The 20,686-nt window shown below is 38.9% G+C and overlaps 1 protein-coding gene across 1 annotated transcript in view; it reads right to left on the reverse strand.

The window, feature by feature from the left end:
• The window catches only part of PTPRM (protein tyrosine phosphatase receptor type M), a 423,056-nt gene that overhangs the window by 286,529 nt on the left and 115,841 nt on the right, over positions 1 to 20,686 (reverse strand). The window contains exon 3 of the mRNA XM_088524079.1: positions 5,327 to 5,592. Coding sequence (XP_088380205.1) covers positions 5,327 to 5,592 — 266 coding nt within the window. The remainder of the gene's footprint in view (positions 1 to 5,326; positions 5,593 to 20,686) is intronic.

Consider the following 20,686-nt stretch of genomic DNA (forward strand, 5'->3'; position numbering starts at 1 on the left):
ACCCTGCGCCGAGCGCGGGCCCGGGATCCGTTTGACACCATGCGGTGCCTCCCGCGCCTGCCAGGCAGGGAGCCGGGAAGCGGCTTAGCGCAGCCCGTCCCTGATCCTCCCTGCTTCAGCGAAGGGCAAAATGAGCTTTCCATCCCCGCCGCTTCCCCTTGCGCAGCGCGAGCAAAGCAGCGGGGCACACGTGCCCTCGGCACCGCTCGCCCGGGCCATGAGCGGCTCCACATGACTCCTCTGCTCCCCACAACAGCGGCAGCGAGTAGCTTTTGTTACGGCACTACCTCGCTTAGTAAATTCCTGCCTTTGTTGCTGGAAAATTACAATGCCTCCAGTCAACAGGCGGACTGCACCCAGTATAAACACTGCCAACTTCACACGGCTCAATATAGCACGCTGGGAATGAAGAGAAAAGGGTATGAGGTAACCCGCAGACATGAGGGAATAGCCTCCCGCGCATCCTGTAATGGAGCTTCTTTCCTTGGGCCCTCCCCTGTAATAGGGCCCTGCACCCGGAGAGCATCCCAAAAGGCACCCACTCGATTGCCCTTGGGCATTTGTACATACCCTTTTTTTAAAAAAAAACACAGATAGGCTGCCTACGCTGGCACATCTTTGTCAAAGCAGCCATTGCCAAGCCACACGAGGCGAGGGTTTGGCAGTGGCTAAAACGTCCCACATCCCCAAGGCTCCTTCGGGTGCCGGATGCCGCCAGAAAGGCGGCCGAGTGCGGGCGGCCACGGCGCGCCACAAACTCCCTTCCTTGCCCTTCCGGAGGACTCCGGCTCACGGCGTGAGCCCAACGCTGGGCACAGCGCATACAGAACAGGTTACAGAGGAAAATCTATGCCGAGACTTGAAAAGGTAGCTTGGATCTCCTGCTTCTTATTCCCTAAACTCCTAATTTACAAGGTAAAGTGTCAGAATGGTAAAGAGTAAATCTCATCTTAGGGTGAAGTGATACCATCCAACTCCTTTGTGTCCTCACTAAAAAAAGGATGCTGGAGTTACTACCAAGCTCTCAGCCTATTTTCTCATCCCAGTTACATAGGAAATTATGTTTAAAGAAGTTGCAGTAGCCTACTCAATGGAAGGTATTTTTAACTCTCCCAGTTCCATTGCTGGATTTTAAAACTGCAGTGTTTGTCGCTTTATTTAATCAAGATTTGTTTCAGCTCACTGCTGCTATGTGTGACCCCCAGCAAGTTATACAAAGCGAGTAATTCAAACTGTAAAACGTGGTGGGGACAGAGCGTGCCTTGCAGTGGGGCTGTGCCAGCCGGCCGGCTTGCAGGGAGGAGCCGGCAGCGCTCGCCCCGCGCCAGACTCCGCTCGGGGCTGATGCTTCCCATGCTGCTGAGTTCTGAAACTGCCAATGCTTCAAATAATAATGTGTGCCTCAAATATTGTCAGCTGCTCCGGGAATCATTAAGTAACCTGAGAAAATCAGAAAACCCAAAACAAAACAAAAAAACTCCTGAACCCAAAGGTATTTTTCGCTCTTGGTAAAGGCTGCAAATTAGAAAATAATCAAAACATTAAAAAGAGAGGGGAAAACAAATAAGATCCTTTCAACCCACAGTGACTTCTCCCCACGAACCTCACAAGCTCACCACAACCCATAGAAATCTACATAGTGTTTAATCCTCAATTTCTGTCTTCATCCTCATTCTATTTAATTGAGGAGGAGGCTGAAGGCCCTTGTTTTGTGATCCCATAGCGGGGCTCTCCTAAAGGGAGATTCTCTAATGCAAACATACGGCAGGTTCCTGTAGGGATATCCAAGATCCTTTGAAACAAACAGCCCAGAAAACAGGAGCCAGAGCAGATAAGAACAAGCTGGGCTGATTATCCCTGCTCGTCACAAAATGTTTGGCTGCGTCAATCTATGTTACTGCAACTCTGCTGTAACCAGTAGCTGGACCGTAATGTAGATGTACCCTAAAGCCAAAGTCAGATGTTAAGTAGCACCACTTAGAAGATCATTAATTAACGAATTAAATATATCTCAGTCACCAGAACACACAAAAATTGAAGTTTAAATGAGCAGTAATTAAAGAACTATTAGTGTTGTTACATGCAGGTTATCATTGTGATTTATACATCTGGTACTGCTTCTGTATAGGGTAAAACTACGCAAGTAATTACCTAGTAAAAAGAAAAGTGTACACTAAAAGAAAATAATTACTTTTCTCAGAGCCTATACTTCTAAAGAGTCAATCTAAATGAAAATTCAACATGAAAGGTATTAATAAACTTGAATAACTATGTTGCTACAATAATATCTGATAATTATTAAATCTTTTGAATGCTTCGCACGTATGTGTTAATAGCATGTGGTTTAAACAAACAAATCTTCAGATGTTGGATTAAAATCAGATTCACTCCACACTACACAGCCTAATTTCTATTCAGCTACCATTAGCGGGAGTTAGTGTACCTATTTTCTCATGAATCAACAGGAAAACAGACTAACACCTCTATGTTTTTAAGCATCCCGAAGTGTATAATATTGTAGCTTGGAAATCATATCATGTAATTTGTCTTAAGGGTTTTGTAATATATTTTGTTTTTATTTTCAGCTAGTCACCTTGCAAGTGTCCTACAAATGGAACGGAATTATAAGGCAGTCATGGGCATGCAGATGCCTAAAGAGATATGCAATTTAAAACAAAACAAAGCAAATCACACAATTACATTTTTTGGTCCCTTCATCTACTAATGCAGAGTATTTTCCTGAAGATTATTCATCAGTAAACTGCCGACTTTTACATATGAAATGTTAGGAAGGCTCTTAGCATTTCTTAAAGAGCCTTCTCAGCAGATTTTCTTCCTGATTTTTTTCAATAAAGGCATGTTGCCTCAGAAAACCCCTAGAAGAAAGTCCTGTAGATTCTAGAGATGATGTGAGAAAAACATGGGTTTCCCTCCAAACACCTAGTGGTTTTGTAGCCAAAAGAATAGGAGCTGAGAAGCAGAGCTGGTGTCAGAAGGGTCTTCTCGTTTCTCCCACCCACATACTCAGCAATCCGAGCTCTTGGGCACACGCTCTTGCGAGATCCAGTCTCTCCCTCTCGCACTAGAAATTTCTGAGAGAACAGAGGCCACCGAAATGGAGATGATCGAAAGTGCCAATATGGAGACAGAGCTTCCTCAAGAATTTGCTTATTTACATTTAAATGAGTGGACCTTTACTGTTCTATGCTGATTTCTTTGACACCCAAGCATATTACTAGAGCATGTGCCATTTTGCACATCAGCTATATTGCAGTAACTACTCAGATATCATCTAAAATTGTCCGCAGCAAATGCAAAGAAAATGATTTACTGTAGTCCTCAGTGGAAAAAGGACAGATTATGTCAAAATATCTCTATTTGAAAGGATTAAGAGACAGTACACGGTGTCCATTACAGAAAGACACAGGTGTCTATTACATGTCAGCTGATGCATGGTAATTTGATAAATTGCAGTACCACATCCAAGAATCTGAACCTGCAAATATGGGTGAACAGCCCAGATTTTAGCTCTCTAAGGAGAAGTGAAACAGGAAGGTTATCCTTGTACTTCTATGGGCAAATATCCATATTCTTCAGACATCAGTTAGAGGCATCACGCTGTTAAAAATCTGACACATTATTATTAACATTGATAACACATTTAAAGCTGTCTGGGCTTGCCTATAATGTATCAAAATATAAATTTAGCTTCAACTTATTAGGTAGAGAGAGTCAGGGCTGCTTCTGTCAAAATTCCTCTGACCACTATTTTGTTTCAGAGCTATAGTGAGGCTTTGTGGCACATCCTTTGATTGTCTGTATTTACTGAGTGCTGCTTTGGGTCATTCTGTTGCACGCGATCCACACTCCTTTCACAGAACCTAAAGTGAAAACTCGAAAACAGGGAATCTCCTGTTGTTTCAAGTGTCTCCAAAGCACGGTAAAGCCTTGTAGCGTAATGTCTCCATCAGTGCCTGCCACAAATCTGTTTTGTTGGCCACTCAGTTCAGGCCAGCACATGCAATTCGTGAGATTGCCATGGCCTATACACCTTCCTTCATAATCACCCACCTGGAATTCCTGCTGGTACAGAGGTGTGCTGCATTTCCATCGCACACGCCAGGCAGCGATACAGCCAATCAGGGACAGAGTGTTCTGCTAGAGGGGACAGTACCCTCACTGAGCCCTGGGGACATTCATATATTACAAGTGTTCTCAGTGAGGCCTGCTGAGATGTCCATGAAGCGGATCCTCAGCAACATCTTCATGATAACTGGCTGTGGCAATGTGAGATGTCCTCACACAGCAGATGCTGCAGCCATGGAAGGAGGTCCTCTACAACCCCTACAACATTGCTAAACACACAGTGAGAGCACAGAGTGGTCAGCAACCACCATGGTCACTCTAACAGCACAAGCAGGAACGGAAACAAGGCTCTGCCATGTGTGATACCAGTGATCAGGGCACCAGACAAACTCACTGCGGGACATCCGCATGTATGTATTTATGCTGTCATCCTCTGTTTGAGATGCACACAGAGTACTGTGAAGGGACAACGCTGGACTTCCTTGGGAGATCTGCAGTCAAAGAATCCCTGTTTTGGGGTAGCTCTTTTCAGAAAGCTTCAAACCATATGCTCAGTGGCAATGGTCAGCAGTGGAGACCAAATGGAGACTACTATAGAGTACTAAAAGACTGTATGATCTGTAAACTTTCCTACAGAAAAGTGGCATCCTAAGGAACTGCCAGATGAAATTCTCACTAAATCTTTAGGATGTAATCACAGGAACATTCCTATCATACCTCCTCTTATGTTTATGATTAACATTGGACAGAACAAATGAAAATGACATTCAAACGGAGGACTCGGAATGAGGATTCAAAGAAAGAGCTGCTGCTTCCAAAGCAACAAGTATTGCTGACTTAAATCAAACCTGAACAAAATCTATTGGCATTCAATTCCAGCGTCCCTAATAAACTGAATGTATGAGTAAATTCATTATAGAAAAACAGAGGTAATTGACTGAACTCAATGGTAAAATTTCTACATTGATTAAACATTATTATTTCATCTACATATAAAGCATGTTTGTGTGTGTCTGTATACATATATCTCATACACTTTGATAAATGTATGTATACATATACAGACATCTGCATAGTTATTATATATAAAAACAGACATTTGGCATCATCTGAAAGAATATAGTTCAGACAAAGATCAGCGCAGCATGCTGAACATCCTGTCTTGGTTGAAAGCCAAAATGCTGATTAAGAACCTGGTGCCTATTAAGAGAACCAGAGTTTCATAAAAAGTAAAACATACCTGATAGAAGTTAGGCCAAAAGGTGCTAATTGCCAGTTCTGCTCTGTTCCAAGTACCAGTGGTAGATGTGTTCCAGACTGGGTTACCAAGAGGGCCATCGTTGACTTTCACATATACATTCAAAGTGCCAGGGCTAGATCCACTCTTGCTTGAAATGTAGTAGTGGAAATCAATACAATGTGTATCATTTTCCTTTAGATGAGGCAGCAGCAGGTGAGCTTTCTGTCCAGCGAATCTCCCAGATGTATTCACTAACATGAAAGATCCTGCAAAAAAAAAGTCACTGTTTCAATTTCTTCATTATTTTGTTTTCCCCTCCTTAATATGGTGATTTGTAATAAAAGTTTCATTTAAAAAATCACTTTAGTTTGCTTCTAATAATGTAATGGTAATTTGTATTCCATAAGATCAGTGCCTACAGTACGTTTCAGTGAAGTGCATCAATGAAATAAATCAACTTGGAAAAAAGATGTACAACTAATGAGTTTGAATGGCTGAATAGTCATTTGATTAGAATAATACAAATTATTTTCTACACAATCATATTTCTGTGTTGCACCAGAACTCTAAATGCAGAGCAAAGAATTCCACTAATGTATCTACTGAATTATCACAGAAGGAAGAAAACAGAAGGAAGAAAAATGTGACGGGATGACTACATTGGAAAGAGGACAAATCAACAAAATACATAGGATATTTTAAAATATGTGTTTTTACAAAACTCTGAAAATGAATAGCCTACAGATGTGCTTTGGGATATGTGCATAGCTAGGTGCTTTTATAAAAATAAAGCACACATTTCTCAAACCAATATTAAGAAACATTTTTTTTAATTGGATGGGTAATGATCCTTTTGAATTTCAATGAGATGCAAACTCCTCAGTCATTTCCTAAAACTAAATGTAGGTGTTTAAGAAAACTTAGTCCAGATTGCACCTCTATCTTAAATAGATTTAATTATTCAATAATATAGCTTTGCAGTTACTTTAAATTACTGATCAAGCACAATGCCTCATTAATTTTCTTTCTAGACAAAATAGCTGAGTTTCTATAATGGACATAGGCTGAAAATGAAGTGTGGTACAAAGCAATCTGAACATTTTATTACTTGAAAGCCATTACTGTATACTAAAATTATAGACTGTTAAATATTACAGCATATTGGAACAAATCCTTATGCAATAGTAACACAAGTGAAAGTCTCTAAACAAGCGTCTCCAGTTAAAATAGTCAAACACTTCCCACTACCTGTATAAAATAGACCTTATACATTTAAAATTCATTTTCACTTATGGGGCTCCTTGTATGGGCTTTACATACACTCATAAGGAAAGCTTTTGTTCGTTTATTTTGATTTAGTGCTGTTCTCTTGAGGAGCTGGTTACTATGAGTTTCAGAGTGCATTACATCCAAATCTTGATGATGCACAGATCTTTCATTTCTTGACATGTTTCAGTAGTCTATCCCGTAGGATAGAGACAGGCACAATCAGGAGAGAGAAAATAAAGTCCAGACTTTCTATGGTAGGAGGATTCCTAAATTATTTGTGGCTTTGGGCTTATTGAAGTGCAGAATTCACGTGAGTTGGAATTTTAGCTCCCATTGCTCAGTACTTAACTAGTTTGCTGAAAGGTAAAACATGAATGGGCACATGGCTAGAACAACTGTTCATCCTGTTTGTTAGTTTTTTAAATAACACATTTCCCTGTCTTTGTAACACAATAAAGAGTATAAAATAATACCAAACAAAATATACTTGGGGAAGAAACAAATAAATTTTGAATTTAGCCACATGAATGTTTGCTTAGATCATGAAAAGCAAATAACACTCCTTCCATCACTTAAGACATGCACTGCTGTTCCATTTGTTTATAGATCTTTTAAATGCAAACCTTTTGCAATATTTATGAGTGTTTAACTTATCAAAACAATGTTTATAGCATTTTTTACTTCATGCAGATTAAGTGCCAAACTTGTTTATATCCTTACTCACAGAATGCCACAGAGAAAAGGATACCTTTCTTGAAGGAAGGCAAAGTAGTAAAATAAAAAACATCTGAATTTTGGGTCTCACTTTCTTCACCTAGTCTAACTCTGGATCTCCCCACCTGCTATGTACTAGAATGAAAAGGCATAACCTTTAGATAGAAACTACTACAGAGATTTTACTTAAAACCTCACCATAAAGGGTAGAAAAACGGCAAATTGAGCACTCTCAGTTAAACCCTTTCTTACAATGCTTTTCAAATCTACTCAGCTTCTCTCCAATGTAGTCATGTAGAAATTCTCTCTATCAACTGCTACTATTGTCATCTGTTAAACTGACTGCTGAACTGCTCCTCTGCCAGCTGGTTATATAAATCTAAAGCATGTGGGTAAATTCAACACAGAAACAGGCACTTTATTTTGACTGAAAAAAACAAAACAGTGTTCTCAGCCAAAGGAAGAAAAACGCATGGCATAGCTGCTTTGCTGGAGAGCTGTGTTAGTTGCACAGTTCCACAGAGAGGTTTTTTAACATATTTGGGCAGCTGACAAACACACATCAAAAAAAAAAAAAAAAAAAGCACATGTAGTCATTACTGTATCTGCTAGGAAGCAGATATCTGTTAGGAAACATAAACTACAAGCAGATTCCAACAGAAAACCCATAAAATTACTATCTTTTCTTCTAAGTCCTGAGTTGATTATAAATGTGCATATTACAATGGATATATATACCTTTTAAAAGGAATGATTTCTTCACATATAGTTTCATGTTAAACAGAGGGATGATGGCAGTTTTCCCAGTCAAGAATTTTAAATGGATTTTTTTAAGGTTCAGAGCGTATATCTACATGTAGGTACTAAACACAACCCAGCAGGTCAAAAGTACACACTGACAGCAAACTCAGAACAAAACTTCAAGTGGCTGATGCCGCTCAGCAGCCACTACATTCGATTTAGGCTCTTTAATCCATGTAAATGAACAGCCACAAACTTGTTTAGTCAGCCATAATTCATCAAGTTCAACCAGAGGATTTATGTCAACAAACCTGTACAATTTTTGTATGTTTTTACCACTGTTTCTCCCCTTCCTCAACACCAAAATTTTTCAGTAGTAATTCAGCAAATATTTGGCACATTAAAAGACTAATCCTAAGAAAATGCAGTATTTGAAAAGGGCAATATCGAATAGAAATGTTCCAGAGAAAAGAGCAAACCAGACATCAAACTTCCTTGTAATTCTTATTATCATCGGGAGTAATCTGCTGTGGGACAAATAGAAAAGGAAATGTATTAATTTTCTGTGGGGCAATTAGGGAAGGAAATGAAAATACTGTAACATTTATTCCACCTGCTCTTCAGGAATAAATGACAGCTTTTATTTAGGATTTTGTACATAAAGAGATCCTCAAAAGATGGAGTGATACAAGAAAGGCAAAGAAAACCAGTTTGTTCAAAGAAAAAGAGATAAAACTGACAACAGGAAAAGCAATAGACTCTCCTACAAAAAAAAAAAATGATGGAAATGGCACAAGAGAGATTTTCCAGTCACTTCTGCAAGTTTTCATCATGTCACATCACCTTGTTGAGAGACACTTTTTATACTTAGAATGTCAAATGCAATGAAATTGAATGCAGTATCGTTGTTCATGCATGAAGAAAATGTGACTGGTGAGCAAAAAAAAGTTACTTTGTTGATTTTTCAAAGTCCTATACATTGCTAAGGACAGATGATTAGTTTTCCTTCCAGGCAATGACAAGAGACATAAGCCACCCAGGAACTGAAATTGCAACCATACAATAGCAAATGTAAGTTAAATAGTACTATCGTTTAATCTACTTAGTCATCAGAATGTAATGATTTTGGTTCTTGATATTTGAGAAATGTGCTAAATGAAGCAAAGCCAATGTTCTGATTTTAAGAAGAGACATTATATGTATTACCTTGTTAATAAAACCTTTTTTGGGTGCAGAAACATATCTCGATCAGGCTGAAAGGTGTGATCTTATTATCAAATGCGCTGTGGTATCTTCCTAGTCGGATACAAACGGTTTCTTTTTACTCACAGAATAGCATCCCTGTGTCAGCTAACCCCACTGCCCACATACTGCAATGCACGTGCAGATGAATTGCACAGCTCAAGCATATTGGGTTTCACTAACAAACACGGAAAATTCAAAATATTTTATTTCATAAATGAAAAATGTGTACTGATGTACTTGGAAGTACTGCAGAAAGGAGAAGCTCTGAATTTCACAACGAAGAGCTTCAAGCTCTAATTCCTAAAGCTGGTAAACAAAAGAGTGTCTGCCTTCAGGTTTTTTGGGGTTTTTTTTTCCATTATTTCCTAATTTTACAGGAAAAGGAGAATGCATTTTCTTGTAACAGCTGAAAATTATGGAGCTGATGGAATTTTAGAAACCTCTCAAATCATGACCTAACAGTACCCAAAGAACCAGGCCCAAAATAAAAGTGTAATGAAAAAGAAGAGGCAACAAGATACCTGAGAAGTTGCTCTTACATAAGATGATGAGAATTTTGAGCTGGATCCGGAAGCAAAAGAGAATCACACAGTTTCTGGAGATGGCATAGCTGTAGTCACCAGTTTAAAGATGTAAAACAGAAAAGCTGATAAAATACTTCAGTATTTCAACCCTGGCATTCTAAAACTACATAAAGTGAAGGAAAACATGGAAAGAAGGAATAAAGATTTCCTTTAGTGCTATCCAACCACTTGCAAATGGGCACAATCTACTCAAGAGAGTCAAGCCCAAACAGATTATATTCAAGGAAGTCAGGAAGAGAAAGAACCACAGTTGGACCAAGTATTTTATCATGTGAAGTACTGTATGAGGCAGCTTAAAATAACCTATGTGATCATGAATATCTCCCACTGATGGGAATGGGCATTTTTCCTGGTGATGACCTACACAAACTATCAAACATCTGCCTTCTTATCATACAAGCAAAAGCAAGCAACATCTAGTACCTGCAAAAGTGGAAGAAAAATCAGTACAAGCCACTGTGAACCGTTTGGGGCAAGCATCAGGGTTTGTTATAGATGTTTTACTGAAACTGAAAGTCAACATATATTTTAATATTAAAAAGATTTTTTGTAGTAAAATAAATAACAGAAGTAGGTTATATCACTCGTAGTTCTTACATATGCAGAATTTTACTGCATGCTTCAGCCTGATTAGGAATCCAGCTACATGGCAGATCCTGCTTGGCTTCAAGCTTGAACCTCGCACATCCAATAAAATGCAAGAAAACACAAACAAGACAGAGTCTGTTCTAAAACACAGCTCTCTGCACTGCAGTGTTTCCAGCCAAGATACATATTAGGGGAGGGCAGACCCTTCCTAGAAAAACACAATGCTGGCAACCTTTCTTGAACTGAAACTTAAAAGAAAAATCAGAACATATAATCCAGACTATTGTCTGACAGCTAAACTGCTCATCCTTCTACAGGACAAAAGGAGGTATCTTAACTAATTCAGAGAAAACTGAACTGAAGTGAGGCGGGACATTAGTTCTCAGATGCATCATGTCAAGAGCCCATGCAGTACATCAATACAAATGAAAATTTGTGCTGTGCAGGTTCCAATTCCCTGGAGTTAGCAAGACGAGAAGTGCCAGAGTGCAAGAGTTGAGGCTCTTCCTCCCAGTGCCTCAGTGAGCACCCGCCAAGTTTGTTAATTAACTGGTAGAATTTAAGTGTCTCAAGGGAGTCGTAAGCCCTCTTTTCAGAATCACTTGTTCATCTTAAATTTCATGTTATAATTTAAATCTTTGTTAACTACAGTCCTAAAATGAAACCATGAATCGTCCTAACCTTTGAAATGTTTACCCTTTCCAGCTACAAAAACTCTTAAAAAAACCCAAAACATTTTAACTATTTTATTCCTGATCCTGCACACTGGAGTGGACCGATCCACTCCTAAACTGCAACTTTACCTCAGGTTTAGCCCAACAGCGAAGAAGCCTAAAAGCCTCATAATTCTTTCAACAAATTCAGTTTCTTCAAATTCTTCCTCACCTATTATGGATAGGTGGTGGATGGATATCTGCCATTATAATGTTGGAAAAATCTTTTGATCAAATACAAACATGAAATCACGTATTTCTGAATCATGTATTTTTGCAGTCACTTTTCCAAAAGCCAATAATCTCTAAAAGACCTGTCTTCTTGATGAATGCTGTTTGTTTTTTCTACTCTTTTCAATATTTAAAGAATTTCAATATTTAATGAATTTCACTATCTGTCTTATAGTCTTTGTTCTCTTTCCTTCATAACCCCTCTAGATTTCCAATGTATTGGCATTTTAAAGATTGTTTCTTTTATTACTAATATATACCTCTCTCCTGTAATGTATAGGAAGTCCATAAACACAAAGTTCACTGATTACAAAACAACCACTCATGGACAAATTTGGAGGGATCTGTTTAATGTTTCAGACTCAACTTCCGAATCAATCATTACCTTTAGAAAGGAAAGTAAGAAAAGGCAAATGTTGGGGTGTACCAGACTTTCATTAATGAAAACAAAAACATCTTTTGGTGCAGATTTACTTTAAAGGAAGAGGTTAGGGATTGTGTGAAGGAAATGTATCATGTAAAGATTCATGACTCTAGGACCAGAGAGACTTGTAAAATACAAAGCCAGCAGCATCTTTCCAGGACTGAAAAAGACAAAGTCAAGCTAAGTTTTCTGGAACAGAGAACAGGCAGTTAACCAAAGCACTCAATTTTAATCTACTAAAATTAGGGGATGCTGTGGATCCTTCTAAAATGTCCTTCACATAGCATAATATGCAAAGGAACTGAAATCATCCCTACTCCAAAAGGGATGGTCTTTAACAGAAAAAGAACTTAGGATTTCTGAGATGAAGATATAAAGGCTTTGAATATGACCATACAGAAAGGTATATAAAGGTTGTGCATACATATATGTATGTGTGTGTGTGTATGTATACATACACATAAATTCACACATATACACAAATATGCATATATACACACACATATAAACATATACACACATACACATATATATGTATGTATGTATGAACATATATATGTATGTACATATATATATAGGTATATAAAGCAGTCCCCTGACTACTTTTCACACCAACAACTTTCCCTAGCCTAGGATTTCACCAGCTTCTTGTTGCTCTCGGAGCCAACAGAAACATCTCTCCTTTTTTTCATCAGCTCTGGCCTGGTCCTGCGTCTGTTCCTCACCTTCCCAAGAAAACTCCGGAAGCGCAAGCTCCTGCCCTGCTCTTCCCTGCGAAAGCTTTACCCATGGCCAGGTGCTCCCAGCGAAGAAGCCATCTCTGCACTTCAATGAGTCTCATCAGGACCATATTGCTGCATGTATGCAGGAAAAAAAAAAATCTTCAATCTCCTCTGTCCACACACAGAGCCACAGTATGTGCACCAAGGTCTTTGCGTGTTCCCTCTGCTTTCAAGGAAATTAAAGAAGTTTCCATCCTCGCAAACAGAAATCTCCCTGTTAACCCCAAAGGCTTCCCCTCCTCTGCGGGCTACACTCCTGTGGGTGCTTCTTTGGCGTCCCTGTCCCCCTCTGTCACCAACACAGAAAGAGGTCTGCCAGTCTAAAATCTCTCCTAAACAGAACATGGAAAGCCAAGATACAGGATTCAGTAAATAAAGAATTAAAGGACAAGAATATGAAAGGTAACAAACACCACAATAACAGGCGAAACAGGTCTCTCTTGTAAGTGCCTGGTTTTATTGTTGGAGGGGATTACAAGTACAGCTGATAAAGATAACAGCTAAGATGTGAAAGATTTCTCTGAAGTGCTTAACATAGTAAACACAAACTGATTAGAACAGCACGGCAGAAAAAGGCATATGTTAAATGGATTAAAAGCTGAATAAATAGGAGTTCTCATGAGGCAACTGCTGCTGGGGAAATCCCAGCAGATGAGGGATGGGGGCCTGTTAGTGGGGTTCTGTCTGAATCAGCATTAAACTAGATGCCATTTAATTTATTTAATAAGGAGGGAGCATCAAATGTAAAGCTGATTCAGGTAGAATTTGTAATGGGTACAAACACCAGCAAATCAATAAAGCATGTCCGAGCGGCCGAGGGCCCTTCAGACCCGGGATGGCTGCCGAGGCTGCTGCAGGCCCAGGCCCCAGCAGCGGCCACAGACACTTTGCTGCATTTACCAGCACCCCTGCGAGCACCCCCTCAGCTCCAGCAGCATCCCCTCCTCCTCCTCCTCCTCCTCCTCCTCCTCCTCCTCCTCCTCCTCCTCCTCCTTCTCCTCCTCCTCCTCCTCCTCTCTGCTTATGTCTGCAAGCGCAGCGCACATGCTGGCCATCCCCACCGCCGGCCTCCAGGCCCACGAGCCCTGAGATGCCACACGGGCCGCTGGCACTCAGACCTCTCACCCGGCCCCCCGGCTTGTCTCGTTTAAAGTTCACCAGCATTTGCACACACACAGAGAAAACGCATTTTATACGACTACAGGACAGACCATGACAAACAGGGACCAAGTGCGCCACATGGGCATACTGAGTGGGCACCTCTTCACCAGAAAGGGTATAACAGTGGTTGCCTGTTCACTAGCAGATTTGATCCCCCTTTTCCTCTATTTCCCCTTGCTTGTTTCTCCTCAAATTCCTTGATCGCTCCACTTTTCCTGCCTTTGGTCCTTCCTCTGAATATCCTATAATAAGTTTTACACATTCCCACAATCTCCTTAAAATGCCACACATTTGAGTTTTTTACAGTGCCCAAACTTGCTCTCCCCTGCACCCATAGCCAGCTCTATGTCCTTACCCTGCTAGGTTTGTGTGGCCGGTTGGGAAGAGGCTGGGAAGAGTGGAGCAGATCCACTCTCTAATTTCTTTTGCTAAGGTAAAATCCAGAAAATAGAAAATGAGAATGGAGAAAGAAGGAGCAGAACGATAAATTAATCTTAAAAGTGTCCTGGAGTTTCACAAAGTTCATTTGCATCTCCTCTGTTTTGCTAACATTAACACGCAGATACTGATACACCCACATGAAGTCTCACTTCGTGTAACGTCACCCACAAAGCCTCCTTAAAGGAGGGGTAAACTTCAGTCTGCATTACTGTTTGATTAGAGATTTCACTATGGTCCAGTAAACTCAAAATCCAAAATCTACCCCTGTAGAATCTGATCCAGGTGATCCAGGTATCTTGTTGGAAGAACTAGCCAGAACAACCAGGCGGCATTTTGTCCCTGCTCTGCACTCAGGTGTGTGCATGTGTAGGGTGTGATTCTTCAAGACAAATGTCGGTTACACTATTCACAACCTCGTATCACCTCTCTCTGGAAGTGTTTACATTCTGTGTTTACATTCACTTGGGTGTTATTTGGTTAATGGTAGCTCCAAGAGAAGTGCTGCTGCTGTTGTATCATATCTGGGGATATGGTTTCCAGGCATATCTCCAGACAGAGATTCTGGATAGGACATGATGGGTTTATATCACCACGGAAAGTCCATATTTGAAAGAAAATCTTTGATTCGCTCTTTTGCCCAATATTAAGGTAAAACAGAAAAACAAAACAAAAATGTTACTTCTCGCTACTTTAAAACTTTATAAACTACCTGAGTACCAGGAGAAGGCTGCGTGTAACCTGATCCAGAGGCTTTTAGCAAGGACTGAACCCTCGCAGTGCAGAGAGTAGGCAAATTCCAGCCCTGGTTTCCAGTAACATCGCTGCCTACCCTTTTCATTTTACTGTAATTTGACATTTAAAGCATGAGACGTGGTTTTTGTTGCCCAAAATAACTATCTGTAAAACTAAGCATCGCGTGCCCACAATTAATACTGTAGCCCCGAAGTCTGACTCCTGGTCTGAGCACCTTCTCCTGGCAACATCGCAGCACTGCCTGTATTTTTGTAAACCGCTCAGCCATGCAATTCAGCCGCTAAGAAGCAATGCCCAGGAGATAATCAGACATCGGCTCTGACATGTTTCAGGTCAGCTCCTGGGCTAAACTATTCTTCAGGTAAAAGCTGAAGGTAAAAGCTTTGGGAAAGGAGAAAGAATAAAAACGGAAGGGACAGAGAAGGGATATGGGTTGATCCTGCACGTTATCTGTATGGAAAGAGGATGAGGTTAAGTGCTATTGCTACTCTTCTCCCTTCCCCGTGACAGGCTGAAAGGTTTGTTAAACACAGAGGTTAATATAAAAAGCTTCTCAAAGGCAGAAGACAGTGAGCCTTACAACTTTTATAGAAATTCAATTTTGTTTCAGCTTTAGGTTGCCAGGTTAATGTTTGACTAACGATCATATCTACGTATACTCTTCAAAATTTTAGACTACCCTAGCACTAAGTTACTCTTCATTTAGAATGAGGCTGTCACGGAAGGAATCCACGGAAGGATTACTGTGACCTGATTAATTACCAATTTCCCAGCTCCTGATAAAGGCAAATTGTAATCCGAATACGAGCAGGTGTGTAAACCCAGCAATATGATGCTGCACAGCTTAGTATCTGCTAACACAGTAACACAAAAATCCCATCCATCTTTTGAATTTTGCTTCCAGCGGCACTCGATGTCTGACAGTTTGTTACAGACCTGTAATATAGAAAACAAAACACTACTATTGCCTATGGCACTAAATCCCACAACTATACAGAGCCTTCTGAAATCTTGTTTGACATCAGTAATTTTAGAAGCCTATTAGCCTCAAGGGCCATTCTGTTACTGCAGTAATTTACTCCTGGTTTTATGAGTTTGAACAAAGATAACACATAAGATATCTGCGTTATCTATCAAAGAGCAGGGTGGAATATAAAAAATATATACTCCATAGACTATACTAGACTATAATATAGTGCTTAACTCACCCTTTTGAAACAAAGCAACAGTCTTTTTCTTGTACATTGAACACATGCAGTTACTTCTTATAAAGAATCCTGCTCAACAATGAAAAGCACGACAATGTAAGTAAAACTAGAGATGCTTTCCTAAAAAAACATTTTTTAATGTTTTTCTGAACTGAATCAACCATCAAATCTACAGGCAGTGGGTCCCTTTCCTCTCCCTTCCTAGCATTTAAATTACAACTGATTTTAGATTAAAATATACAGCATTTTCCCCCAGGAAAGCATTGCAAAGACCTTAGCTAAGACTTTCTGAGGAAAATTTTAAGCACATCAGGGCCCGTCTTTGGCTGATGAGCAACATAGCTCTGAAACTTGAGCCCTTATCTGCACAAGAGAGCTGCATCAGTATAAGTTATTTACTCTTCTTAGCACTAGATTTTATTACTATAAAAGCAATCATCTGCTCCATGGCAAATGCAAGATACTTTATACCTAAAGGCATTAGCTGTTGCACTCACCACAGGACAACTAGTACACTGCAGATATTCAGCTTTTATTGTTTTACAGCAATCAGTCTGCGCAGTCATAACTATATTATAACAACATAAAAGTCTACACCAAGTCTGGTCTACACCAACATTTATACGTGTGTGTATATATATATAATATATATATATATCAGCTTGAAATATTACAATAGTTGGATTTATTTTGTGCAGGAATTAGATATTATATTACCATTGCTGCATTCCCCTCTCTCTTTTTTTAATGCACTTAAGCTTCAGCTATAGAAGCAGCTGACAGCATTTTCTACAAATTGGAATATAGAGCCACAACTCTCTTTATAGAGCCATAATTCTCTTATGTTCTCTCCTTTTAGGGATCCTGTTAGGCTTACAAATGACAGAGAAAAGTTACATGTCTTAAGTATTCAAATTTATTTAATTTCTACATAATTTCCAAATTCCAAAGCAAGTAAAATATACAAAAGTATTTGCTCTTCAGTTATATAGGCACGTGAAAGCGTTTCTGTACCAGACAAAATTAATAAGCAATAATAATTTAAGGCATGAGGACCTTATTTGGGTAAGGAATAAACTTCCCTATTACTTCCACAAATTTGAAATCTCAACTCCAAAACTCTTTTGCAAAAGAAAATAAAAAATAAAAACAACCTCTTCGCATTCCAAGGAGAAAAAAGACTCACTCTTGGCTATTTTTTTCCAGATATGTTAACTGTTACAGTACAATCTGTCTTTACATGCCCTTATCTAGACGAGATTATGTCATATTCTCGATCACCAATATACAGTTGCCAATATATCTGTGTCAACAGTCAGACTTTCTCAAGCCGTATGAATACCGATAAAGTAGGAATTTTGCTTTTTGTTCTTTTAAAGAGCATTGTTTCCAAGTCTTGTATTACAAAGGTTGCTTGCTATATCCTACTTAGTATCAATGTGGCTGTATGTTAAATATAGCAAATGTATATATGAATATGAAATATAGCAGATCTCTAAATCATTTAATCAGTACAAATAATGAAATGAATGTACTTACCTCATGGAACCACATAGTGACTTATTTCTGTGCAGTCCTACTGAACATACTCTTTTCAAGTTCTAATTTGCAAGGGATGCAATAAAGTATTAATTTGGGCCTGATTCATCACAGAAATAAGCCCTCCAGTTTTCATGATTCATGATCACTGGAACCCAGGAGAACAATTCCCAGGAGAACAATAGGGTCACTTCTATTTTACTTTTTTCCAAGGAGGAAAGCATAAGACTGTAATTAAGAGAAGGGCTTAATGATGTGCTTAGGTACTATTCAGAAAAGCACTTAGATACATACTTAATTCAACTTCAATAGGATTAAGAATTGAGAAGGTATATATACAATAGTGATGCTTTCTTAAGTTCAATTGCAGGAACCTGAAATTTCACATCTTATTTAATTTTGGTTAATTGAAATATCACTGCATTAAAGGATACATTTCTCAGAATTACCCAAGTGATACCTTGCCTATCTACCAATAAAGCAGCATCATGATGGAGGTCCTAGAGTTGATTTCACAAGAGCTCATTTTTCTATATAATATAACAAGTAGAGACAGCAATTAAGGAGCTGCAAGCTGTAAGTCATGGAGGCACTAATATATACTGTACATGTTAATAGAGTATCTAGACAGATCCTTGTCTGAGAAGAAGTGGTAATTAATTTACCAAAACTCATATTCTTGAGTCCTGAAGCTACCTTTTTAACCACATTTAGGGGTGTCTCAGTGGACTTGTAATTCTCAAATGACGAGCTACAGTAAATGAGCCACGCACACCCATATCTGGAGGTAAATTGTGCAGTGTTTTCGGTTAAGTTTTACATTCAAGACGGTTGGTGGTCCATAAGAAATGCTAAGGCTTGGGACTAATGTTCATGTCATAAAAAAAGTTTAAAGAAAGCTTAAGCTCTTGAAAACTCAACTCAAGTCTAGAATTCAATGCAGTTCCTTAAAATTAAGGCATGGGCCTCTGGCCACCGCTACTGGGTATCCTACTGATTCCCAGGCCTGGGAAGGGGAAAGGAGATCCCAACCTGGGGCTGTGCCCCATAAGGGAAGGCGTCACCCGCCTCCCACCCTCTTGGTGACAAATGGGTGACAAACCACTCTGTACAAGCAGGCAGCCTTAAGCTTAGCCTGATATCCAGGTAGCCATGAAAACAAGCCACGTGGGAAGCAGACGAGGAGTAGCTACGCTGGACCACTGGCTGCTTCATGCTCATGAGCATGAGGGTTTCATGCTCAATACAAAAAAGCCGTCTCCACCCTGGCTTATACTTATTTTGCCTGACTGCAACTTAGTTTGATAAAAAGATTATTTCACATCTCGATGCCACTAAACTTCCTTCGAGCATCTGTAATTATGAATCATTTTAACATACCTTTTGGGATACTACAGAAGACTTTTCTTGTTGTTATTTTAAAAGCCTGTCTCATATAACCTAAAATAAACTATACCTCATCAGTACGAGGTAAAAATCTTCACTAATATTATGAAACACTATCACAATGAACCAGATTAGAAGAAAATACTAAAATGAGTAATTGCTATGCTCAATTATCCTTCAGGATATAATAAATACTCGGTGCTTCATTTAGACAGCCACTTTGTGTCAAAAGCAGGAACACAAAATACACATATATCTATACACATAAATTCACATTTAGGCAAGCAACAGAGTCACTTGGCTTTATTACAACAATGCCAAATTCGTTCTCTCTTCTTCTCTCATCTCATTTTTTGTCTTTTTTTTTTGCCTAACATAATTATTTTACTTGATATCATTTTCGTTTGATTTACCAAAAATAAAGCTACAACACCACAATTTCTTGTTCCTGGAATTTGTATTGCCATCCTTTGAGCCTTGGATACTCTATTGTGAGAATGTTTCAAATCTTTAGTTTTTCCTGCATTAACAGAGAAGATTCAAATCCATAAATGTGCATCAGATTTTGAAGTATTATCTAATCTGCAATCAGACCAAGAACTCTTTTTCACATCATACATTTCATGTCTTTGATATTAAGAAATAACATAATACTGTATCCTTAATTCAATTTTTGATCTACTGTGTTACTATGTCAGAATCTTTTTCCATATCAGAAAGAAAAATGCTTCCTGTAACTCCCTGCTTAAAAAAAACAAAGTTGTTATCATGGAAAAAAATACCATGCTTCCTTTCTTCATGAATTTACATTCATTCGTATTATTAAGATAAACATTAAAGATGAAACTTAGGAAGACTAATGAGCAAAATATGTGTTCTACAAAAAATTGCTGCATCATATATTAAAACAAAGAGGTACCTCAACAACCATGCCAGTGAAATCGGTATTACTACCATTTTACAGACAGACAGTGAAGCTGAAATCCTACTGAAAACATGCCAACTTTACTCCAACTAGGATTTCACTCCTGAAGTTAAAATCCATCATCAGCAAACTAAGGGAGCTTACAGTTTGGCTCCCAACAAGCCACTTTAACAACTATTTACACAGCTTGATTTTCAGAGTTTCTCAGCTACCATTTCAGTGAAAGCTGTCAGAGCATGAAAATCATAGGCTTGCTATTTAGGCATCCAACTTAAAAAAAAAAAGAAAAAGAAAAAAGAAAAAAAAGAAAAAAAAATAAGCCTAAATCTTTTAATCAAATGATTTGCCAAGGAAATTACATCAGTGACAGAACATGCTCAAAGTAGAAGGTTTATTTATAGCCTGCTATTTTTCAAGTCGGCTACTATTACAATACCTACAACTATCATATTTGGCAGAGATGAAAAAAATATAGCCTCCTCCTTTTTCCAGTGTATGTTCATATATGTTAAGCAGTAATTTGTATTTAGTAATATGCAGTTGTTATCAACACATTCAAAACAAAAAAGGAAATGAATTGGTGTGGACAAAGAAAAAAAAAAAAAGGAAAATAAATCACCAATGCATATAGCACCATAAAGACACAGTTGCCTTGG

Source organism: Tinamus guttatus, unplaced genomic scaffold, assembly GCF_059628265.1.
Source record: "Tinamus guttatus ecotype Peru unplaced genomic scaffold, ASM5962826v1 Tinamus_guttatus_pri_ptg000203l, whole genome shotgun sequence".
Classification (NCBI taxonomy): domain Eukaryota; kingdom Metazoa; phylum Chordata; class Aves; order Tinamiformes; family Tinamidae; genus Tinamus; species Tinamus guttatus.